Raw genomic sequence first — 26397 nt, 5'->3', positions numbered from 1 at the left:
ACTCAGGAATTGTTGGTTTGGGGCATGCTGGGGTTTCTAGTTACCATCAAGGAACACATGTGACACTGGTACCATTTTTAAAATTTCCTTTATGTTTAGCAGACTGCAGTAGTTCAGGAAACCTGATTGTATCAATCACTTAAACACAGCTAAAGCTTTTGTCTTAAGCTGTTCAACAATGTCTTTCTAAGATCCTAAGCCCTGCAGCAGAAGTCACCCCAGAGGTTATTTTAGGTACATATCCACAGGTGCCCATAAAATCAAAGGAAAAGCAGTTTCCTTTTGGGGCGTTGCCTTTTAGTGAAAATACTTACCCAGGATGTAGGACAGACAGTGTTCCTCCCTGTCATCAGGAGCATGAGTGCTCCAGTCCAGTGCTGTGGTTCTAGCTCTGGCTACTGAATTCTAGGTTATTCTGGATGGGGATTCTTAAAATCTTTTCTGCTGAAGCCATTCCATTATTTTTTAATGGAGTATACTTTGGACTAGAAGGATGAAGGATATGACTGCAAATACTGAAGGACATGACATTCACCTTCGAAAGAGAACTATGTTCAAGCCCTTAATGTAATGAATATGTCTTTGTAACTACTGGACTGCAGTCCTTGCTCACCCTCTGTGGCTTCCTCTGTCAGACCTGATTAATGTATGTTCCATACAGGATGAATCAGAAACAGCGATGACAACATCTTCTTTTTCCCTCTGTACCACTCATCTCCTCCCTTCTCTTCCTGGGATACTCCTTAAGTTTAGGGCCATTTATGTGGAAATAGAAGGTATGAGTTCAGTTTCCTTAGGACACAGCTGTTGGTCTTTGGTTATTAGCAGCTGAGCCTCCTAAAGGCTTTGGTGTAGTGAAATGAGGCAACCAGGTGCCAGTAATTGCCAGGTAGTGGGCATGAGCTTGTGTCAAGCCCACCTGTGCCTGATTAGGGCAGGCCCCCACTGCGTATGAGCAGGATTAGGGGGCCAATAAAAGGTGAGGCCTGAGTCACAGACTCACCTCATTCCTGAGCAAGCCAGCAGAGAGGTCAGTTGCTCTTGGAGCAACAGCACCGATCCAGGGTAGTCAACCCTGAGGGCTGTAGGCTTAGAGCACTATTTGTGAGTCTCTGCTGGAACACCTGGTTGGACCTTGAAGTGCCGTGCCCTAAAAGAGGTTCGTCTTGCTACACTTTGGTCTTTAGGAAGTTTTGGTAGTTGACATAAGAAAGATTTAAGAAAAAAATTAGTTAAAGCATTTTGATGTGTAAATCTTTGGGACGGAAGCATGTTTAGGCTGGGTGGTCACATATAGATGTGGTGCTTATGATGTGTGGTTTTTTGATCCTAAAGGATTTGGCTATATATGGTTGTTGTAACACTAACTACATGCAAACAAGTTGATTTTGTTAATATTTATTCAAGCTATTGCAACAATATTTAGCTTTAAATTAATGTATGCACCTGACTTGGTATATAGAGCTGTAAGTTAAGTGGTTCAGAACTGGCACTTTGGGGTTTTTCTTGTCTTGTTCTGCCATGCCTAGGAATCTGTAAGAATGAGAGGAACTAACAAACCGTTCCCAGTGTTCTTTAATTTTAGTACTGAACAACATTAACCTTGTGAGGTAATGTCATTATAAGTAAACTTGTGGCTTCTTGCAATAGTTTTCCTATAACTGATCAGAACTTAGCCTGCCCAAGCTGCACATGCTTACTGGACTGTGCCTGTTTCAATGTGGCAGTCAGCAGGGAACAGGACAAAAGTCTCTGATAGAACAGGGAACAGGACAAAGGTCTTTGGTATGAGAGGTGCATATATTATCAATCATGGGATGTTAGAAGAGCAAGGAATGTCCTTCTACCCAGGTCTGTGATCTGTGAATCATCATATTCCTTCCACCCTGGAACAGTGCAGCCAAAACACAGCAAGAACAGGTCTAGGGTACATCCATTTCACTCATGTTTCCTGATTCCTCACTCAAGTGAAGGGCTTCTGTGGATATTATTCCTTTGCATAGGAAGCCAAGATCTCCATCTTAATCAGTGATTCAGATTTTGCTATTCAGATACCTACAACTTAGAAAGTACTGTGGTGAACCTGATCTCCTTTTTGTGAATTTGTCTGCTGATAGCCCAGAAATTGAATTTTAAAATATTACACATGGTCCTAGAACATTTGCATCCATGTGCATTTCCTGTGACTTACTTTACCTGCAATCAAACCAAGCAGACCCATCACATCTTTTCAAGATTCTTAGAAAATTAATATGAAGATGTTTCTCAGAAAGCAACCCAGTGTTCAGTGCTGAGAGGTGAGTCAGCAGCCATCTGCCACGGGTGAACCTTCTCAGTCGATCACGTATGAGATGTGGAGCAGATGTCACACGATTATGCAGTTCTGAAAACAGCACAAGGTATTCCAGGAAAACAGATTTGTCAGTACTGACAGTCTTCAGTGTGTGGCAATACTTCACAACATCAAAGTTAAAAGTCACTTTAAAATATGCCTATTGAAATTAGCAAGGAAGATACTAAGAGAAGAACCGTTACTAAAATTTTCTTGTCAGTGCTTTTGTGGTAGAGAAAGCAGCAAAACTTAGGAGTTGAGAGTCCACAAATAACAGTTTAGATCCCCAGCTGATACTAAGGCATAAATGCATTAGCTTCAGTGAAATTATGCCTGTTTACAGCTGCTAAGGATCTACTTCTTTATGAAGTATTTTGCAATAAATTTTGGTTTGAATCTCTATTATGAATTAAAGAAGTATTTCCACTATAAATAAATGAAAAGCAAAAGGACTAAACTGATGTGTCATTGTGAGGTAAATCTTTTTTTTTTTCCTTAAATCTGTTGCACTACTACCAGGGCTTGGACTGCTGTGTGGAAGATTTGGAGGAGAGAGAGCAGGTGCCCTGCTCAAGTGGCACACTCTGAGGGAAAGAGTAAAAAGGGAAAAAGAGTAAACACCTTTAAAAAGATGATGTTCTCCAAAAGGTAGTGGTTCCCTCTGTTGCAGGTATTGTAATTTCTTTCCCATGCCTGTAGAAAAACAGCCATATCTCTGGTGGTGCAGGTGGTGACGTATGGTCTGACCAAGGGATTAGGAAGAATGAAGAGACTGTTGAGCACCAGTTTCTACCAGATATAATGTGTTTGTACAGTTACTTCTTTAGCTTGGACCTTTTTACAGTCAGCATAGAGCCAGTTATTTTAAGTACAGTGTGTTAAATGCTCTCCAAATCCTTACCATTTCCAAATTCAAATGCAAACATTTTCAAACTGATGATATTGTATATGTCTTTTAGAATTGCTGTAGCAGAGGACTGCATAGAACTCCATTGCTTGCAAACTGAGACCTCATAAAAATGTATGGCACTCCAGTAATTTTAAATCACTCTGTCCTGACTAGGTTGATTTCAAATCATTGGAGCGCTTCACATTTTTTTTCAGTTGTTCCTGTTTGGAAAGCAGTCAAGCAACATTGTAGCATAACGCATGAAAGCAACCTGCCTGAAAAAAAAAGTCATTATGATTTTAATCTTTCAAAACAGTGATAGTGTATTAGAAATGTCACCATGAAAAGACGTCTGTCAAGGACTCTCTAAATAAACAGCTCAACTTTTCTTCTATGGCCCAAACTCTCAAGGCAGCACTACAGTCCAGTAAGGTCCTAAGGGACACATGCTTTTTGAAGTCAGAAGGAAGCCATTGTTTTCAGTAGATGGAGGGCCAGAAATCATCTTCACTCAGAAAGTCCAAGGGAATTAAGAGACTGAAGAGATTCTGAATTGTGGGCAGGGATGGAGACTGAGATTTTGGTAGAACAGAGTTTATGACCAAGTCATTGCAAAATTGCAGTATCACAAACACTGGAAGTGTAATGTTATTATCTTATAATTTCTGTTATTGGTGAAAAAAAATTCTTAGGTCCTACTGCTCTGGGTTTCCTTGGGATATTCTTAGATTGTTAGTGACACTGGGTTTCTGGTACTGGAACATCAGCATTGTAGCAATTGCTATATGAAGTACTTTGACATTGAAAGAAAGAAACTGAGCATGTGGTAGGAGTAATGCTCAAGCAGATGTAAAAGTGGGGCTAGATAGCCAGGCAGCACATCAGAGACAGTGCCATACTTTTACATAGTTAGCCAGCACCAGTTCCTTGGAGCCTTTTTGGGATACTTTCCTTTGTCCCGTGGTGGTGGTGTTCAGTCACAACTTCCTCTGCAAGGAAATGTTGCCTCAGTGATCAACAGAAGCATCACCCATCGTGTTTTCAGTCTTCATCAAAAATGAGATGCCACAGTTAAAGCAATTAAGAGGAAGGTGTTGCAGCTCGTGGTGCATGGAGAGCAGTGACAGAACAAGAGACTGAAATGCCTGGAATTACCCATGTTCTAAATTTTGCTTACAACCCATATGCTGCTTTTGACAAGTAATTCATAGGTCAGACTGCAGCAGATGTGAGATAATGAGGTGACATTCAAAGAGCCATTCTTGATTTTTATGCAGGCAGATAGGAATCACTTTCATAATAGGAGTTTCTGCACTGGAAAGAAATCAGGCCCCTAGGCCTCTGCATACCCACAGAGCTGTACTTCACCCTGAAACAAGCACACAGAGATGGGGAAGAGGAGACAGAAGGACACATTGTGACAAGGTAGATATCTGGGAAACCTGGCCAATGTATTTTTTTCACTGAACTCCAGCTCCTAAGGGCTGAACTCAGCTGATCTGGACCAAGCAGCATTGCAGCAGGATACCTTTCCCACGTCAGCCAACCCAAGTTACAGCAGCTCAGATTAGCTGTACTATAATATTCACAAAATGTTCATATTTATTCACAGCAAATACACAGCTGTAGTGTGAAATAATTCAAAAGTTGCTAGCAGACAACTCATAGTTGATAGCTGCACTATCCAATCAAATAAGGGTGTTTTTATAAAATTCTTTTTTTATATTCTTTTTATAAGAATTTATAATTATAATTTATAATTATATATAATTATACTATAATTATAATATAATTATAATTTATATTTATAATTAATTTTTATAATTCTTTTTATAAAATTTCTTTTTTTCTATTTCACCCCAGGAGAAATGTAATACTCCTGCACTAGCTGTATGTGCTGCTTTTATGCCAGTATATAGGCAGGTTATTGTATCCCACAGTAAAAATTAGTTTGAAGCATGTTAATTTAGTACTGCACTGATTTAATCAAGATATGTTTCTTTTTCTTTGTAATAGATGTATTTAGTTTATGCCAGAGGATAAAGTTCTATACAAAAGGATAGGGATGGAACTTTAATTGCATGTTCTCATATGTAGAACTTAAAATTAGCATTAAGAATTTTAAAATATTTATATATAGGCATGTAATAACACATATAATTATTATAACAGCCCTGTAACATTTGAAGAAAAAAAAATTATTGGAGCAAGTGGAAGAAAGGGAGAGAAAAAGTTAATGATCACACTGCTGTCTGTGGAGTTCAAAATAGCTGTGGGCCAGAAGAATCCAGAACTGGCAACTCAGATGCTTAGAGAACAGATAAAAGTACAGGAATACAGAAGGATTAACACCAGTTCTCCTCCTGTGCCTGCAGAGTGGTTTGGTGTATAGTGTCTTTACATGGACACATGTGAATGCATATTTCACATATGCTGCTGGTCCCCAGACTCCATCCCATAGGCTTGTATTTCAGTTAAGCTGGAATGAGGGCTGTTCCAGTCAGAGTGGGAATAAAATGGGACCCAGCAAAGACTGTGCCTCTCCCTCCTACTCTGTGTGTTGGATCAGAGATGTATGGAGATCCTCATCCCACCTGGCCCTGTAGGTACCAGAACAGGCATGGTTCCTCCCAGCTTTCTGTCCTCTGGCCATAAAGGACAGACCCTCAAAGCACCAGCCAGTGGCATCAGTCAGTTGCACTCAGCTGCTGAAGCAACCGAAGCCAAAACCCCTGACACTCAGAGAGCTTCCAGTGATTTCAACTCAATGTTCTCTATATTAATCCCATTTTTTTCCAGCCCTTTCTTCTTTCTGCCCCTCCCTTCCACCTTCATTTTTTCACCTCACTCTCAGTTTGTATTTACACTATAGCACTCTCCTGTGCTTTCCTTCCCTCCAGAACCTTTCTCTCCATCACTGTTCTTTCCATTTTTCTTATCCCCTCCTAAGTGACTCTATGCCCATAAAAGAGTAATATCATGGAAGCATCACACTGTTTCTCCACCTGGGATCTGTCTTATCCATTTTTTTTGTTCAACTTTTAATGGAAGAGGCTTTGTGGAAACCTTTGACTGTATAATGCTCACCGTAACAGGTCCTCCTTTTTGGCTGGCCTCTACACAATGCCTTGTTGAACATGAGTCATGATAATTAGATCCTACAGGAGGATTATTTGTCTAAAATAGTGCTTCTCCTCTGCTCTTTCCCCACCAGAACCACTTCACACACTTACACAACTACATCCTTTATATATCAGTGCTCTGTAATCAGCGTATGGTTCATGTTACAGGTTTCTCAGGTTTCAAAGCAAAATAAAATGACCTTTCTTCCATTTGGAGAATATCCCTCTTTTCAAGAAGCCCAAACAAAGACACATTATTATCAAACTCAAAAGCAGCTGTGAGAAGACAGAAAAATTAGAGTGGAAATATGAGTGAAGTAACAGAAATACTGTGTTGTTTGCTTTTGATGCAGCAGCAAAGGAGAATTTAGAAATTAAGATTATTAATTTATTTGTAGTTTTAATAAAGCAGACATGGGTTTGTAATATTTGCCAGTGTTGGTATTCCAGAGCACAGTTATGGGTCAGATCTTTCTGTGGTGTAACTGCTGACTTCTTTGAGTTCTCCAGGGCTGAGTGTGGTGCAATGCTATTAGCATCAGTTAGCAAACAGCCTGAACAGTTTGCAATTAAGAGCAAATTACAAAGGCTCAAGCTCCTAGATCAAATCTGTCCTTAATTTTTGTGTTGAAAGCCTTATCCAAAGACTCATGAGCATGAGTTATCTCAGTTATCATAGATACAGAACTCATATGTGTGGCAGCTATACAGTGCTACCATTTACATCCATGCTCACAAAACTTTTACATTCATGCTGGGATCTACAGTTGAACTTTCTGGCTAAACCCTAAAAGAAGCAGAGGCTTTGCTCTAGCAAAGCACTTAAGCTTCTGCTTAATTTTATGTGAACTGATTGCTCCAGCTTTAGAAAAACTGAGGTTGAAAAACTGAGAATTAGAGGCGAATCAGTTCTTATTCCTGACCTGGTGAATTCCAAGGTTAGAGCAAAGAAGAATTGAAACCGTTGTTTCCGTTGTCTCAGATTAGTCATAAACATGTGTTTTGCTTGTGTTTAAATGCTTTGTCAGGGTGAGGAAGTAGTCTTCTCTCAAAACTTATGTGTAAGCAGTGTGTGTGCCTTTGGAACCAGACCCCGACTGTTCAAAGTGTGTCATAGTTGGTCATCATAGTCAACTGACTCAGTAATGCAAAAGGGCTCTGAGGATCATAGGTTTAATGGATTGCTTTGTTGTTAGGATTTTTTTCATTAGTATCATAAATTCTGGCCACAGAATTTATCCCGTTTGCCTTTGGGAACTGTGGGCCTTGAGAATAGACATTTAAAAGAAATTGGTTTTTACCATCATGACCAGCTCATTAGAAGATAACACATTACCTCTTTATTAATGTTGAACAGTGTCTCACACCATAAGTGGCCCACTGAAATTAGTGGCTTAATTGCGAAGAAGGTTACTACTCAACAGGTTTCAGTGTTGCTAAATACATGAATTTACAAAAAGCACCATAGAAATTATAAGTATTTCTAAAACATCCTACTTCGGTCTGTGCAGTAGGAAGCTTTGCACTGTAACTTAAAAATGCCAAAAATACTTAAGAAGACATGTTAGCCATCTCTTAAGAGCATTTAATTTCCAAGCCAATAAATTCAGCTGCTGAATTTTTGTCCTTTGTTTTAGGATATGACAGTTCTGTTGCATAACTACAATTAAGGAACCTTAGAATGCTCAAAAATGTTACAATATTCTGTGGCTATAAATGTGGGGAGTCCTTTTTCATTTAATTTTACAGCAGGGAAGGGGCACTGGAATGGCAACGTGTTGCCTTTTTTTAACATGTAGTTTATGATTCATTCTAAAATATTCTTTCACTTGGAATTAACTTCAGATACTCCTGTTCTGACAAGTAGAGTGAATATTTTAGCAAGGACTTTTTAGAGAGAAATTTTGACAGTAACATACTCCTCCCTTAATGTTACAAAGGAAATGCTTGCTATCCAAAACTAGAGACCACATTTAAATGGAAAAGGTTTCAAAAGAGTACATAGGATGTTGCAAATGTACAATGCATTTAATGAAAGAGTATGGAGCTGTCTTTCATGTCTTTTAAATAAAAAATGTCTAATTTGGGATTTGAGAAAGTCAACAACAATCTCTAAACCCTATCCTTGTTATTACAATAGTATTTGGTGTATCAGTGTCATTCATAGAGAAGCAACAGGGACCAGAAAGTAAAAGACATATAAAAACATGGAGTTAAAGGAGGAGATACCATTTTACAAAGCATTTTTATTATATTTTTGCCTTGATTAGAATATATCCCTTTCTTGCTTTTTATTTGCTCACATAATTCCTGCTTATGTCTATAGGACTTATTGAAGTCATAGGAAAAGGAGAATAGAGGCCAAGCTGCGTGGGCTATAATGAACCAAAACTGCAAAGAGATGCATACTCAACAGAGTTTAAAATAAAAATAAACCACAGTTTCTTTGCTTGGTTTCTGGAGCAGAAAGTCGCAAAACAAGCAGAAAACTTTTGGTTTTTGATGAAATGGGTAGTTTATCTTCCTTACATCAACTGCCTTGAATGTTTCAGACTTTACCCTTCATTTCAATGAAAATGTTTAGACATAATTTAAAGTAAGTTTATGTGTGTGAAACCTGGGCCTTGGAAAATTTTTGGAAGTAGCTTTAGCCTTATGTTTGCATTTTGTTCTTTTGTAAATGTGGCAGAGGTAACCTTGATTTGCTAGTTAGTGGAGTCACACTTTATTGTGACAGAAAACTAAGAACAGTCCTCCAGTGAAAATAACAAAGACCTACCCCATGGTGATTGATGAGAATGTTGTACAAGTGAAATGAGCTGGAAAGTCATTATCTTGTCTTTTCCTTTGCCACAGGAAAAGCATAACAGAGAGATTTCTTCTGGTCCTGATAAGGAATCTAACGAAGCATAAGTAGAGGTTACACAGCATGGAAATGTGTTACACCCAGCTGCTCACTAGCTTGCAAAGCTGCAGTAAATAATACGGTGGCTATTTAATAAACAAAAGAAAACAGAAGTCCTTTGATAGTGACCCCTAGCCTCTCTCATTTGCCCTTCTGAAGATACAGTTTGTTTCTACTCGATTGTCATTTTGGAATAACCTAGAGTTTGATATTGTATTGCATGATTTGTTGTGTTGGGTTTTCTGTTGATAGGGGAAACAAAAGACTTCTCTTTCTGGGACCCAAGTCAGCAAAGCACAGGCACATGGTTTCCAGGTTGTCTGGATCGCAGCTACTTTCATTCTCATAGTTTTTCCATGAATGGTTACAGTGAAGATACACAAGAAGACACGTAGTTTCCTTTTACAAATTGGCTTATATTATCAATAGCATACTTTTTTGCTTGTCACAAGTTACCCTTTTGAGAAGCAATAATGCTTTGGTCACAAGCTACCTTTGTCATGTGCATCACTTGTGACACTTCTAAAAGGTATTTCATAGAAGCAGTTTGTTCTATTGATTGATTGTCTCTTTACAAGCTTACTTTGAGCATACCTTTGGCTTTATATTAAAAAGTTTGTTTTATTTAGCATTCAGGTAGGTGGAGGAATGGAGAAAATATTGTGCCTGTGAAACTTTGAAGGCAATCATCTCCCATCCCAAGAAGTGTATTGACTCTCGTGGTGTACCTTTCCCCCCATCCCCATGCCTCACACTTATCCCTCCTAAGCAGAGCTGATTATTGTCTATTGTGCTAACATTAAGAAATTAGTAGGCTCATTCCTCATTGAGTCACTAGGAGTTGAAGATTCCTTCTTTTTTTAAGAACCAGTCAAGTATTCAAAAGAAAACAAGGTGAGGTTTGTACTAATTTACACTAATGTAAATCAGAGTCATTTTGCTCAGAACTGGAGAGGCTGTGGCCCGTGGCATTTAAGAGAGACTGGGCAGATGTGTGGGACCATGACCCACCACTGCAGCCACAACAAACATCTCAGGCACATCAGTACCCCTTAGAGTTTGATATATAGCAGATCCAGGGATGAGATGCTGACACATGCTAATAGTTGGCATCTTCTGTTGATCTACATTGCTTGGTAGTTACCTGTCCTGTTGGAACCAGCAACCTGAAGAGATGGAGTTGGGATCACAGGGCCGGAAAGTGAGAGTGGTGGAAGAGGAAAGGTCTGAGCAGGATGAGGTGCAGTGAGGATGTGAAGGATCAGAACTCAAGACAGGAAAGGGTAACAGGGCACAGGAGGGGAAGAAAGAGCATAAAGGAAAACCTAGGAAATCAGAAAAGCAGAAAGTGATAGACCACATAAGTGAAAGGGAATGGGCAGCCATTCCCCTAGGTTGGTGCTGTCAGCAGACTTCTCATCCATTTTGTGGAAAGCATTTGTGTACTTGCCTGAGTCCTCTTGCAAAATCTCTTCTGTGTGCCTTGTCTGTAGGCTAAAGTCCTTGCCTGATCCACTTGTAAAGCTGTTGGTTCAAGAGCTATTGGTTTTTTAATTCAACATAATAGACTTGCAAATGAAATGCTACAGTAAATATGAAGACCTCAATCTGCTGAGTGCTTCTCAGGAACAATTTGCTTTTTTCCTATCTTAAGGATACTAAAGCATCAGTAAAATTTGCATCCTGGGGACTATTTTGATAGTTCATATGCTAGCACTGCAAACCTGTACATACAGTTCTTGGATTATGGCTGCTGGCCAACCTGGATCCAGCAGGCCACTGTCCCTTCTCAGCTCTTACTTGAAGCCCATTTCTACCCATAACTTAAGTCTAAGATGTCTTTTCTCTTGAGTATATCCTTGGTTTTCTCAAAGGTTGTTACGCTTTTGTAACTGAAAGCAAATTCTAGATCTTTGGAGTACTTAACAAACATTAACCAGTTAATCTTTGCAACACTCATGAAGTAGTTAACCATTATCCCTGAATTCATAATATGGAGCAAGAGAGTAAGCAAAGTTAAATAAACTCCTGTGACTAGAGCTCATGTAGTAACTGACTCTGATGCTGACCAGTTTCACAGCACTGACGAGTATCATGATAATTCTGCCATGCAAATACGTTGGAAGCAAAAAACCCCCCAAAAAACAAAAAAACCCAAAACTATTGAAAAGGGGCTCTTGAAAAGTGAACCACAGAGCTTCATTTATCATGTATTCACTGGAGAGGCTAGGAAGGGATTGTCTTCTTATTTTCCTCTGTGTTCACATCTAATAAAAACTGTTAACTATTTAAAAGAGTATCTAACTCAAGAGAGTGGCTGAATTTCAATGTCTGGTGTCATGCTGTCACTTTTGTCTCAGACAAGGGTGGCTACATCACTCTGAAGGTCCTGCTGGTTCTGATAGGTGTGGGAGGAGAATGGGAATATTAAAAAACAGTGGAACCAGCTCAGGTCTTTGAAAATTGATGGATAGAGTCCCAGTGACTTCACTGGGTTTTAGTGTGCCTAACATGGGGCTATCTTATTTCATAGCATGCAAGTGCTGTTCATGAATATGCTAAATTCCTAGGATTTTTTATGTAGAAAAAATTAAAATTAATTAGGCCCAGAGTCCAAACTCCACAGTAACCCAAACTGCCAATTCACAGAAATTGACTCTGCTCTCCTGTCAGGCTCTTACACAATGCCTTGAGCTCCTGTGTATCTGTAGATGTCACAAAATATATTTCCTTATATATGTCAGGAAAGGAAGCAGCCCTGTATTACAAGTTCAAACAATTTTTCTATTAAACAAAAATTGCTCAACTGAGGATGTAACTTAAAAGAAGCCACAGGAATTAGGTGCCCATGTCCTATTGATTTTTGTCCTATTGATCTGTTGTATCATATTAACTGCACTTTTTTCTGTTTGAAATAAGCATAACTTATTTTCTTGTTGCTATGCAGGTGTTTCATAAAGAACTCATGCGATTGTTACTGTTTAAAAAAAACATCTGAGAGAGAAATTAAAGGAACCGTCTTGTTGAGCCTTTTGTGTCTAGCCAAGGGTTTGACAGTTTTCAAAAAAGTCTTGGCTGAAATGTTCAAAGCTGCCTTGGCTGTAGAAGAACTGGTCATCCAAATCCCTGGGGATGCTTCTAAAGCCTCATCCTTTGTTGTTATGTATCAGCGTATAAACAAATCTCAGCCTTCTTGATGGCACACTGCAGGCAAATCCGATGAGAATTTCTGCAGAAATGTCAGTAATGTTGCCAAGGTGTTGACAGACCGTTAGGAAGAGAAGTCTGTCATAAATCTCTATGTATTTACATAATTTCAATCTTCCTCTGGACCAGAATCCATGTGGTCTAGGCTGTGACTGAGCATGTTAAGATGTTAGTCTTTGTTCTGAGGTTAACCCTTCCTGTGCTTAGGTGACAGTGTAATGCAGCCATCTTACAGGGCCTTCCCCTTCCATTAGTGTTAGCTTAAGCTAGCAGACTCCAGAAGATAAATTTACAGATCTACTCTTCTAGGAGACTTTACCTCCAAAGTCCAGACCTGTTTGTAAAGCATTTTTCTTGATGTATGTGCACAGCATTGTTTCAGCTTTCTAATCACTGACCAGCTGGCTTGTTAGTGAATAGAGCTGTGGGCCCCTTGCCACATTTCATGTGAGGTCTTGGCTGGGTGGCCAAGCAGGCAGCCTGCAGCCAGTGTCAAAGCAATTCAAGAGATATTGGCACAGCAGTGTCCCCATTAATTTCTGCTTGTCACATGCTGTCATGCAAGTTACACCAGAGAGGAAATGGCCGTTAAAAAAAAAAAAAAAAAAAAAAAAAAGTAAAAAAAAAAAGTGTATGCTTGTGGCACTTGGTCCCCTCCAGACGTTATCCCTGAGGTTAAACAAGTGGATACAATTAGCTGCTATCCACAGACAGCTGCAGGGAAGGAGAAGCAGAGATCTGGGCCCCACAGTAATGTGTCTTTCCTGTTAGAGAGCAGTAGTGGCTGTCAACATATGCCATATTTTTAACCCTTGAAGTCTGAGTAAATTCAAAAGAGCTAGTATGACCAACAGTGTCACAAAGGTGGTGGTAAATAGCTGTAGTGGTGATTGAACAAGGGTTTTGTTGGTGACATTCCTCATGCAGACCAATGAGAGCGGCTCTAGAGGAGAATTGGCTCATCAGGGGTTGATAATTTACTGTAGTTGTAGATTCTGGCAGGGAGTGAGACATTGGTTTCTGTGAATGCTTCTCGGAAGATAGCTGCATGGATGTTCTGGGTGGACAAATTTCTCTGATTACATCAGAAGAGCTTCCGCAAGCATTGCAACAAGTGATGATATGCTTAGGATGTCCCAAAATACAGCATGGGATTGCAGAAGAAAAGCCTGTGGAAAGGAAATTAGAAGGATGTCCCATGATGGGAGAAGGAAATACATACTATTACAGGCAATCAAAAATCTTTTTTAAAAACTGAAAGCATTAAGCTGTATTGAGAGGTGATAGAGATGGGGCAGTATACACAGTGGTCCAGAACAGATTGACTTAGTCTAAGTGAAAGTCTGGGTTTTACCCCAGAGGAAGGAGGCTCACTGCATCAGTCTAAGGAAGGATGACTTGCCTTGTTGAGAAACAGGATCATTAAAGACCTGGAATTACATGAAAAGTCTGTTCCAGAATCCGAACTGCATCTCTGCCCTAGCTATTCTGCTTGGACAGCCAGGGCAGCTTTTGGTAACACTGTCACATTTTCCAGTTTCTGTCAAATTGTTAAAACAAATTTCCTCTCTGATCTCTTTTAATTTGAATGAATTCTCTCTTTACCAGTATCTGGATAGAAAATGTTATGTGTTTTATTTGCATGTCCGGTAATTCCACTTTGGTGGGAATATTGGTACACTGAATCACTGAAAGCAAGTAAATAAGGCAATGATTATGTATGGTTCCTTTTAGTCATGCAAATTCCTCTCGTCAAATATGAAAAATAGCATCTGGTAAAGTAAAACTTGAAAGATCTGTGTCTCAAACTGACTTGACAGCTGTTGAGCTATATACAATGAGGAATTGATTTGGAAAGACTTACAGACACTTAAATTAGTATTGATCTGCCCAAAATTAAATGTATCCACATGTGTGACCATAAATGTGTAGGTATGTGTGTTTCCCACAGATGTTAAGTGCACACTTCATGTACTTAATTTTGTCTTTTGTTCACAACTACTGAGATCAGCATGAAAATTTGGCATTTTAAGAAACTGGTAAAACAGACATGGACTAAGACTGAAACTTTTAAAGATCACTAGCATATTAATCCAGGCCTCTCTTTTAAGGGCAGACAGAAGGTTACCCGGAACAGTTTCTTGAATACAATCAGGTGCTTCTATCTGTCTTAATCTAATCTTAATAGTGTTGTCTTTGCTGTTGGTGAGCACTGGTGTTTGGGGAGTGCTTGGAGCACTCAAATATGTGCTTGGTCAGGGACTCCTGCAGCAGTACAAATTCAGTGGTGCTGTTCTAACGCAGAAGGGACAGTCAGTTTAAGCACAGGGTCTAGAACATGTTAAACCTGCTGTGGTGGCCATGAATTTAATTCAATCTGCAAACAGGAGCATGAGGATAAAAGGAAAACAGTGCCTTGGTGTATTGAAAGCTTTTATATACATCCGTAAAATTCAGTCACAAAGTTACAACAATGCAACAGTGTTGTTAAGCCTCCAGCTTTTTCAAATACTACCGTGGACCTTTATAATTCCGTTTAAAAAGTGCATTTTTCCTTAATCTTTTGCACAGTTGTGGTACTTTTGCTTGAGACTGACATGTAATGTTCATATCACAGAATCATAGAATCATTAAGGTTGGAAAAAAACCCTTAGGATCATCAAGTCCAAACATCACCCCAACACCATCATGCTTATTAAACCATGTCCTGAAGTGCCACGTCTACACATTTTTTTAACACCTCCAGGGATGGTGACTCCACCACTCCCTGGGCAGGCTGTTCCAAAATATACAGGCAGGTCTGTACATAATAGTGACATTTGCTTTTACTAGATTGACTGTTAACTGATTAACTGATTATTGCATTACATAGTAATTTATTTAGGACTCCCTAGTCTTGGTAACCTGGCTACTTCTAATAGCAACCAAAAATAGTCTTCAAAATAGTGTTTTAGAGTGTGATCCTTCAGGTGTTGTATCTTTCAAAGTGTTATGCAGACAGTCCTAGCCATTAAAAAAACAAACAACAAAACCCCAAAATGGTGTAACTATATTCATTTCACTGTTTATACTTTTGCAGTGGACTACTGTGGATTACATTGCCTTCAGTGGGATGATTCAAAACACTAAGATGATTTATACATACATACATACATGGACACTTCTGTGAGTGGACATGTCTGTAGGGTTCTTCATCCAAACAGTGGATAACACATAATCACTTCCCTGTGCTGTGTTTTCTTTATTATAGAAGTAGTTTGAAATAGAGTAGAAACTGTTTATCAGAATATGTATTTAAATATCTATTAACCCACTCTATTAAATTATCTTTTCTAAGAATAAAATAATTTCACAAGTAAAAATAATTTGCATATATTTTACTTCATATTTAAAATATATACACAATTAATTTGGATTAATTGCTTACCTTTAGTGTAGCAGCATACAAAACACCAACAGTTATTGGACCAATGCCTTTCCTGAGCTTGGCAGCTATAAGTTTCCTACTAAAATAATACACTATTAATGATTTCGCTGTATTTTTTCTCTCTGGTCAGCATTTTAGTCTGTGAAGAGAAAATGAAAATTTTATCTTCTGCAGTAAGGTTGATGAGCATGACTAAGTGAACAGGCCATTTGGATTTCTTGTTCTGTTGTCAAACCAGTAAACGTAGTTAAACTGAACATGCTATGAAGTTCACAGTCTCTTGATAATCTGTAATTAATTGACAGCAGTAGCAGAGGGACAACTCTTACCCTGTCAGTACTTTCATGGAAAGCAATAGGACTACTCTGAGATAAACTGTTATTCAATATAAGGAAAAGCAAGAGCCCACATCATGTGTGTATATCGGGTTGGATCATTGCTAGGGGAAGTCAGAGAGCTCAGTCTCCTCCTCCCCTTTCTGGGTGGTGAGAGTAGCTTTCTCCTGAGAGAAGGAAAAGGGCAGAAGGGCAGGGATCTATCTGCCTCTTATCATGTGGCAGCTGTTCCACTGGCTGCATGGAGAAGAGCATCCTGCAGCTCCATAGGCTTCTCTGCCCCCACCATCACAGTCATGGCACTCTAGATATGCTGGTGTGATGGGTTCCCAGCTTAGTGTCAGGACAAGATTTAAAAAATAAGATCACTCCATTTAACAGGGAGTCATTACATTATTACTAATGCCTTTGGGATTCAGTGTAACAACATTAATCATGTCTTTTGCTATTCATGTATCTGTACTGTGTAATTTCTCAGGAATGCCATTGTTTTTTTGGCATTAATTAATGTTGACTGTTTGTTTCAGAGTATAACCATAGAAGTGCTGTAATTACTCTGCTTCAAAAATAGGCCCCAGAGAATGTGGAAACTCTTTAAACTTTCATTCCAGCATGTTTTAAAAACACCCTTTAAAATTAAAGCAATTTGATGGTTGGGGGTTCTGTCTAATTCTGCAGGATATGGAGGGAGCCTCATCCTACTCCTCTTCTGCTCAGAAAAGGTCCTGCTGTTCAGGGAGAGGCAGTGAGCCTTTTCATCAAACTAGCTTGACTGATTCATTACACATTGCTATCTAAAACTCATCCCCTGTGTTTACACTTGAAGTTGTCTCTTACGCAAACACTCCTACAGGAAATGTTCAGGATGAGTATCCGAACACCTGCCATCCAAAATAGGGACATTCCATTCTGCTCAGCAAAAAGAGAAAAATGAGTCACAAATAGATAGAAACTGGGTGAGGGATGAAAGTTGTGCTGCAGGTGCATGAGATACTCCACAGAGGAACAGAAGAAATGTTAGGAAATTCCACAGGATTGTTGTGTTTTACCAAATGTTATCCCAGAAATTGGTCAAGAAGAGAAAAACAGGCAGGTTAAAACCAAAACAAAACCCAAAAATACAAAACAAACAAACTAAAACAAAACATAAAAAGCTTGTGTTAGTACAAATTTAGATTCTGTTCTAGTTGATCAGTAGTGTATTGCTTGTATTTGGTGATACCACCAATTATGTTTGTGGGATTACACAGACTCACTTTCTCTGGTATTAGGAACTCAATGAGCAGCCATTCATATATGAATGTTACCTCTGGGTGCACGTGTTCTCTGAAGACATATTTGGTGTTTTCCTTCAGGTTGCATTGTGTTTTGTCCCCCTTTACAGAGACAAATTGTAGCATCTATATCTTTACCACAGTGCTGGATCAGCCTAGCCCAGCAGCCAAACTTCCACCTCACCATTCTCCCACTTCCCCCAGCTCAGCAAGGAGGCTACAGAAAATAAAGAACAAGGAGCAAGAAACCTCATGGGCTGAGATAAGACAGAGCGATTGCTTACTGCTTACCATCATGGGGAAAATAGATTCATCTTGGGGAAAATTAATTTAGAGTAATGGAAATTAAGATGGATGTTTCATTGGTAATTTGTGTGGTAGTGGGAAAAAAAAGGCAAACATTCAAAGAACACCTTCCCCTGTCTTTTTCCACACCCCACATTACGCCTGACTCCCCAGCAGCACAGGCACATGGGGTCTGAGGGGTTGTGGTTAGCCCAGAGCAGTTCCTTTCTGACGCTTCTTCCTTCCCACGTTTTCTGCCTCCTCTGACATGGGTCCTCTCCACAGCCTGCATTTCCCTTGGGAATATCCACCTTCTCCAGTGCAGGGCCTGCATGGGCTGTAGTGTGGATATCTGCTCCACAAGGGAGTACTTCTCTTCCTCTCACGGTGTTCCCTGTGCTGTTTCTCACTTGTTTTGTTCCCTCCTTCTCTTTCCCTCCAGCCTTTTCTAAAAAAATACGGCACCACCATCTTGGCTGTCAGGCCCAGCTGTGCCCTGCCATGGGTCTTGGAACTGGCTGGAACCGGCTGTGTCTGGCACGGTGCAGTTCTGGGTCTCCCCTGTCAGAGGCCCCTGCAGTCAGTCCTGGCTGCCAGCGCCTGGGCACCACCACCCCAAACAACTTTGTACTTTCTGTTTTCTTTGAGGAGACACTGGAATTATTTGGTTGGCAGCCATGCCATCCTCTTTTGGGTTAGCCAGGTGGAGTCCTCCAGAGAATCCAGTCTTAAACAGCCAGTAAGTTACTGCAGGCAACTGGCAGATATTTGAGCTGGAAGTCAAGATGGTGGGTGATGCTTTAGGGATCAGAGTGTTATTTTGAAAACCAATGACTTGGAAGAGATTTATGGATCAGAAGCTGGAGGAGGGTTAAGAAGGGTCAGTGAAGCATATGGCCAAGAGGGGATAGGACAAGGAGGAGGCAGAAGTCTGTAGGAGACCAGTGGTTTCTGCTCCTGCTGCTTCAGAGTCAGGAATGTGATCCTTGAAGCCCACCTTTGTCAGAGGCAGCAACAAGCTGCTCAGCCTAACCCAAGCCTGTCCCCATCCTCCCTGGCACCAGACAGAGAATATGCAGGACATATTTCTATTTATTATTGAGGCTCATCTCATAATATGGTATTGCTTGAAAAGTTAATTGTAATTTGGTCCTGGCATTCAGTGCTTATAAATTCAGTAAATTGATACCATATATAGTGGAACATGCCAAAGATGCAGCATTTCCATAACACATTTTGCTCCTAACTGTTTCCATTATGAGGCTTTTACAAAAGTAAAGCTACATATTTGCCTCCAAGGATAGTGTATTTGTTCATTGCATCTCAACATAGCTCAGTTTTCTACTGAATTACAGATAAAATTTTTGATTTGTACATAGAGCCCATCAAAAATGTAGCCTGAAATGGGAAAAAATTGAAAATTACCTGAAAGTAATCACGGTATCTATCATCAACTTAGGCGACAACCATTGTAGGTTTTGATATATTAGAAGCATGGGAGAAATCTCTAATCTGATCCAAAAAACGATATTTTATTATTTATGCTTGTAAACATAAAACATTGAAAAAACATCTGATAGGCGTCAGGAGAGATTTGATCATGACTCATTAGAGCTTGTTCCTCAAATCTGTTAAGGCATAAATCTTCTTGTTTGTCAAATAGAATTGATCACTTTTCTATTAACTTTTGAAATATGATTTTAACTGTAATGCCAAAGTAAGGCATGGCTGGCTGCCACAGAAAAATTCACAGGAAAACATGGACATGGAAGAAGCTAATCCTTGAGGCACATGAAGAGTCTCTTGCACTTTTTTCTAGATATTAGTAATTAAGATAATTCTGGGTAATCATCACTAATAAAAATGGATGCATTTCCGTTGGATAAATGGAATTATCCTGATTTAATTAGCTACTGATCTGGCTTGTGCATGTTTACAGCCTTAATCCAATTTGTTAGCAAAGGTTACTATCTTCTGATATTAGTTATGCTATCAAAGAAAACACACAGACCAGACTGCATGTGATGTTTCTTGCAAGTGTCTGGCAAAGACTATGTAGTGATTTTCCAAATGTAAAGCCTAATGTGTTTTGTCTAGGCTTATGTACTGCACAAAATGAATCATTCAATATTGGAGAGGAAAAAAAAAAGTTGTTTATAAGCTCTCTCTTTGGTTTGCTTTGATACTCAAAGTCTGTGCAATCAAATAACAAATTCTGAGCTGCACAGTTTGGTACGCTGTATTTAAAGAGCAGAGTAATAAGCCTTATGTGATGTGATTTTGGTTTCTATTCTTTTTCTAACTGGCTGAGAATTTAAAAAACAGGACAATAATGAATCACAAATAGCAGATTTACATCAAAGTGCCCTTCTTCCCTGCACACATGAATCTTTCAACTGTTCTTATAAGACATTTTGAACTAAAATCTGTTCATACATGTAAGTAATAGGGAGTAGCAGAAGAGCATAATGAACAGTCTAAAATGAATACTAGAGAACAGCCTGTATGGACTGAGGAAATATATAGCACTTTTTTCATAAATTTTCCTTCTTCTTGCTAAAACCTTTTAAATTTATACTTCCATGGTACACTTTTTCATGGCACACTTCATTTTTTATGTGTGAAGAGAACTTCAGTAAATTATATTAATCTTTTGAGTCATATGAGGGGAGGGAAAGATACACCAGTCTTCATTTGCAAGTATTTTCTTTTTTTACGTGTGCCTGGAAGAAGACTCTGAATTTAGAAACTGAAGATATCACTTGCAACTAGTAGAGCAGGAGTGCAGGTTCTGAGCTTGAGGAAGAAAGTGGAAACAAAACCAGTATCAATTGCAAGAAAAAAGTATTCTTGATACATTTGGTAACTGCGGGAATGACTTTACATACTTCACAGATGAGTAGGATGCAGAAATGTCACTAAAAAGGGACTTGCTGGCATCTTCTGAGTAATCCCTAAGTTTAAAAAATTGTTTTTTTATTTTGGTATTATGTCTACCTGGAATTAAAAAAACAAAACAAAACAAAAACAAACTTCCAGGAGATTTAGCTGAAAGCAAAAGTACAAGACAGAAAATCACCTTTATTCTGGCCCAAACCAGGACAAAAAAAAAAAAAAAAAAAAAAGGACCCAAATTCAGTGAAACCAAGTATATACTTAAGATAACCACATGTTTTTGGTATGGTCTTTACATCTTCAAGACAGATCCAAAGACTACTGGAATTTGATTTAAGTTACAATAGCACAGGTAATAGAGCAGAGTGTATTAATTCTACTAACTACTGAAACCTGCAGAGTTATCAATATTAGTTATCAAAACTATCAGGTCTCAGTTTTTCCTGAGGAAGCGAAGGCAATGAAAGGTATCATCTAGAGAATGGGGTTCTCAGTTTACCATGATGCTTTGGTGCTGATAATAATTAAATGCTGTCACAGCATCCATGGTCATGTCTCCATCATCAGGGTCTTCAAATAAAAACTGATTACTTCACAAGCATCTCACTGCTACTACTGTTTGGCAGAGAGAGCTATAGGCCATGTTTTATCAGAGGTTAGATTAGAGCCTCCAGCCAGAGTTTCTATACATTTTATTATTCTTTTGGTTGCTAAAACCAGGATTGGCTCACCCCCTGCTGCATGGTTTATGGGAAGGGCATACATCATCAGCAAACACAGAGATGGAGATCTGTGAACTCAAGTGAAGTGCATACAGCAAATAAACTTTTTCTTTTATCCCTTTTTTTTTTCTTATCTGCTGCAGCGGCTTCTTGTAACTGCCTGTTTTACAGGTATCATTTTCAAGTTGACAGTATCCTTCTAATTTGGAATCCAGGGGATTTCTAGTATTTAGGTTTGAGTCTGTTAGTTCATTCCTTTCATGTTACTAAGACTGATGGGAAAACATGAGTATAAGTGAAATAGTTTCTTCAGCTGGGGAAATGCCATAGATTGCATCAATATAACAAAACAGAAAGCAAAATGAGAACTGCTACTTATTATTTTTACCCTTATTTAGTGCTGAATTTGGTTCTAAAGATTATTCCTGTCCTATTCAGTAAATTCTGTACAAGAAATTTTGTCAATTAAACCTTTCCCTCTATAACATTAAACCTTGGTGAATTTGTCAGTTAGGCAGCTTTTCTTATTGAAAGAGATCTTTGTATTTGTTGGAGTGAATGATAGAATTTCACTTCACTGTGGCAGGACAAAGCATAAATTTGTGAAATGAAAAGTGGTGTACGGTTTAAAACTAAGAATAAAAACCTGCTATGGATTTTTCTTATTTGCACAGCATTCTTTTGAAGTTTTCCTGGAATTTACAGGCATGCTTTTGCTATTTCTTATACGTATGTTTACCAGTCTTTATAATTCCATCCATCAACTCAAATAATTCAACTGGAAACAATACATTAACTTGATAAGGAAACTTGTTGAAGACAGCTGGTTCTAGCAACATCCTGTTCCTTTTTTTTTTTTTAATACATATATATATATTCATATAAAATAACATATATAATATAAAATAACATATATAATATGTAGTATAATATAAAATATTATGCAATATATATACTATATAATATATAATATGTATATATTTCAAAGTCAATAGTTATTCAATTAGTTTTGCAGATTATGACAGGGAATTTACTTCTTTGCCACCTTATCTTGACAACTGCATATTGATTTCTTCTTCATATTTAGGATATGATGCTTCAGCTGTTTCGGGGACTGGATTTTCTGCATTCACATCGTGTGGTGCATCGGGACCTGAAACCCCAAAATATCCTTGTAACCAGCAGTGGGCAGATAAAGTTAGCTGACTTCGGCCTTGCACGAATCTACAGTTTTCAGATGGCTCTTACTTCAGTGGTAAGTTTCTGGAGGCTTTTCTTTTTCTTAAAATGCATCCGTGTTCTTTACTCTTCATGTTCCTGGCTTTTTATCCCATATCATAATGCTGCATCTAAGACCATCTCTGCAGTTGAAGTAACTTTCCAGACAGGTTTGAAGTTGCTGCAGTCACTTTGTACAATTAATCAATTACTGATTACTTGTTCTAAATTAAATCATTACTGGTTACTGAAGGATAAGTATGTGCTTGTGTTCTGAAACTGCATCAGTCTTGCTTATGTTTATACATTGACTTCTGCACCTTAAGCCAAACAGGTAGGGTGAAAATTTCTGCAGTACCTATTTTAAGATAAAATTCATGTTGATCCCCAGGTATCTTGCCTGAAAAAATACATAGATACTTGTGAAAATGCCACACTGTCATGCTGTGATCTTCAATCTATGTGAATGTAGGTTTGATGCTTGCTTTTATATGCTACTGAATGATTCCAAATAGGGCTGTGTTGGATCAAGTGAATCTGGCAGCCAAAATCACCACTATTTCCCAAGGCAGCTGTTTAACAGCACCTCTAGGCCCTCTACCACTATTGCACCTCACCCAGCAGTTCTCCTGGTTGTCCTTGGCTTAGACATGAGTGAATGATCAGAGAAGGTCTGGCCCTTTCCTGTGTTAATTCTGGGGGACAAGCCCTGCCAGCTCCTTGCTTTTTGACCCTGTTTCCATGCTTGCTGGCCTTGCACTCAGAATCAGCTGCTGTTAGCTTGGAACAGCATCTCTGAAGTTTTCTGAAGAGTGACCATGCTGCATGCATGTTGAGTGTCATTTGGTTTTGATGGCTGCTTGTGAATTTTTTTGTTTCCATTTTGCAATCTCAGTACCACGACTGCCATGACAGTATCACTTATGCTAAAAACAGGAAAGGGAGAAATGCTGAGAAAAGAAACTGAAAGGAGTAGTCCACTTTGCATTTTATTGTAAAAATTAGTCTGGCTCACCTTGATAAAAAGAAACCACTTCTTATAATTAATTACTGTAAGAGTCTTCACATCAATATATGATTGTATTATGACATCATGGGTTCCATCTTTAGTGTGAATGAAGGCAGGAAGCAACAGAAAATTATATCTTCATCTTGCTAAACATAAAGTATCCTTGTCACATAAACCATATGTAAACTTGTGGTTTGAATCTGATGCTTTTCATTGCTAGTAGGACATAGCCTAATCCAAAACTGAATCTCTCTGTTAAGATTAGTGAGGATTGATCATGTTGTAACTCAAAACAGAGCTTTGAAGAAAAGGAAAGAAAGGTCATTCCTGAATTGTTGTAATTTTTCATTTCCCAGCTTCAGTGAGTATTTCTATTGACCCATAAACAAAATTCTATAAGCAAAAATTGTAGTGCTGTAAGGCTTCCAGAAGGTAATTTTTAAAAGGTTCTGCATAAAATGAGGAGAAATTCATCCATGATCCTGTGGCCTGCACAGGAAGAAAAGTCAAAAGACCCAGAAATACGAGTGCATCTACTATGGCAAAAACATACCAAGACCTGCTGATAAAAGAACACTACCAGAATTGCCATGCAAAGGATGTATGTGTGTATGTTCAAGTGTCTAATACTTGCATGCTAACCATCATGTTTCAAAACCCATTAGCTGGTACCCTTAGCACTGCCATGAGCAAGAGCTGTTCAGACTAAGAGATTGTCCACATGCGAGTTTGTGCTGTGTTTATGCAAGAATTCAAATGATTTTACAGCTATTCAAAAGGGTATTAAAATAATTGAAATATTCAGGGACCAATGACAAATAAAGTATATGGGCATAGGCATGAATAATGGCTTTCACATCTACAGCTTAATGTATTACTTTTTTCTAATTAAAAAAAGCCAGATGTGGCCATGGCTTCTGTTATTTAAAAATGTCTTGGTTTTAAAACACTTAATGTTTAACACCTTCAAAATCAACTTTTGTCTGGTTATGTAGAAGCCTATAGGGGAGTGTTGCTTACAATGTGATAATAGAGTGTGGTTTTAAATCTCAGTCTTTGGTGCTCCTACAGAATGAATTCTGACTAGAAATATAGTTTACTAAGTGTGTATTAGCTGACACAGGCCATCAGTGCTACTTTTCTGTAACTTTTACCTTTGGATAGCTGCTTGGTGTGAAAATTCTTCGATTTTTTTCTTTCCTCCATTAAAAATCAGTGCAGGAAACAAAACTTCAACAAAACTCAAACCCTTCTGTTTTTTAAACATAAATATATTTATGTCTTTACTGTTCCCAAAACAGTCTAACTTGCGGTCATCAGTAAAGTTTCATTGACTAGCAGGACCCTCTTTGTATTGAGGTGTTTGCAGGAAAAAAATTGCATTATAAAAAACAGCACATATCTACACATATATCAATTCATAAAAAGCTTGCATGGATTTGCTGCAGAGTTTTACTGAAAAGTGATAGTGCAGACAGCCCAGTTACAAGAGACATTGCATGCACTATCACTGTGATCAATACAAGGGCTCAGCAGCATTTCCTCCAGAAGAGAAGTATACTGCAAGATAAACTACAAGAGTCCTCTTTTGAAGCATCAGATCACTCCCAAGATGCATCCTCATTGCTCACAAAGGAAGTCTTCAGAATTTTTGTCTTCAGGGACAAAAAGAGTTTGCCATGAAAGTAATCCAGTAAAAAGTGATCTGACCCAAGTACTCTGGCTGCTGCAAATGGTAACTTCAAAGCAGTCTTTCTCTGGTAGCCAGTTATTTCCACACTACTAAAGAATCCTTCTGGCAGATCGGTAATCCAGGCATATTGCTGTCATTTAAAGAATCCTCTTGATACTTCAGTCAGTGAATGAATAAAAGACTCAAACTAATGTTGCACAGGGTTGGGGAGAGGGGGGCAGGGTGGAGATCACTGCTCGCAGCCCAGACTGAGAACTAATACAGGTTTGAAATAACAGCATTAGAAAGAATGAGGTTGGACAGAAGTGTCTCAGATGGTGGGTTACAGGGTATGCTTTTGGTTTTGGACTCTTTCAAGTGCTGGTCTTGGCCCTTGGGGAGATTTTAATAGGCTTTGTGATAGCAGAGAAGCTCCATAGAACTCAGGAGGTGGATTGATGAGACTGTAATTTTAGAGTTTGATGGAAAAAGCAAATGAGCTATCACTTGTTCTTCCTGCTGCAGAAAAATGGGCACTTGGTTCTGATTTTCACTGAGCAAAGAAGCACGTGGCTGTCTGGAAAAGCTAAGTTATATTATGGAAAAGAAGATAGCCTGTTATCTGTTTTTGTTGACTTCTAACTGCCTTTAAAAAAAAAGGACATGAGGCTGAATCATGGCACATGAGACTGCTGTGAGATAAGGGCATGCAACTGTGATCACAGCATCCAGTGGAGCTGAGGCTTTCCAGCTTTTAAAACCTGACCAGGATCTGAGTGAAACTGGTAAAATGTTAATGCTTGTAATATGCTCATAATACTGTCTTGGAAATGTGTGCTTTACCTTAGATGGCAGCACTACTGATGTTTTCTTCACATAAGATGCTAACGAAATTGGTTTGTCTTCCTTTCAAAAAAACCCACTTGTTTTCAAATTTACTGAACCATCAGGAGAGTAAACAAATCACTTTCTCTGCTGGTACTCTTAGATTGTTGAATATTAGACTTGGCTAAATTGATGATTAAAAAATAAAGAAAAAATTTTTGCAGTTACTGTCAGAAAATAATTTTAGATTATTCTAGCATTTTATTTGAGTGCTTCTTCA

At 38.7% G+C, this 26397-nt stretch overlaps 1 protein-coding gene across 4 annotated transcripts in view; it reads left to right on the top strand.

Annotated features, from left to right (window-relative positions):
• Positions 1 to 26397, top strand: part of CDK6 (cyclin dependent kinase 6) — a 125938-nt gene that overhangs the window by 33382 nt on the left and 66159 nt on the right. For all 4 annotated transcript variants that reach the window (XM_030445101.1, XM_030445104.1, XM_030445102.1 and 1 more), the window contains exon 4: positions 22481 to 22648. In XM_030445101.1, coding sequence (XP_030300961.1) covers positions 22481 to 22648 — 168 coding nt within the window. The remainder of the gene's footprint in view (positions 1 to 22480; positions 22649 to 26397) is intronic.

Source organism: Calypte anna, chromosome 2 (assembly GCF_003957555.1).
Source record: "Calypte anna isolate BGI_N300 chromosome 2, bCalAnn1_v1.p, whole genome shotgun sequence".
NCBI classification, from domain to species: domain Eukaryota; kingdom Metazoa; phylum Chordata; class Aves; order Apodiformes; family Trochilidae; genus Calypte; species Calypte anna.
The sequence above is the reverse complement of the archived record's forward strand: the minus strand, read 5'-3'. Positions and strand labels throughout refer to the sequence as shown.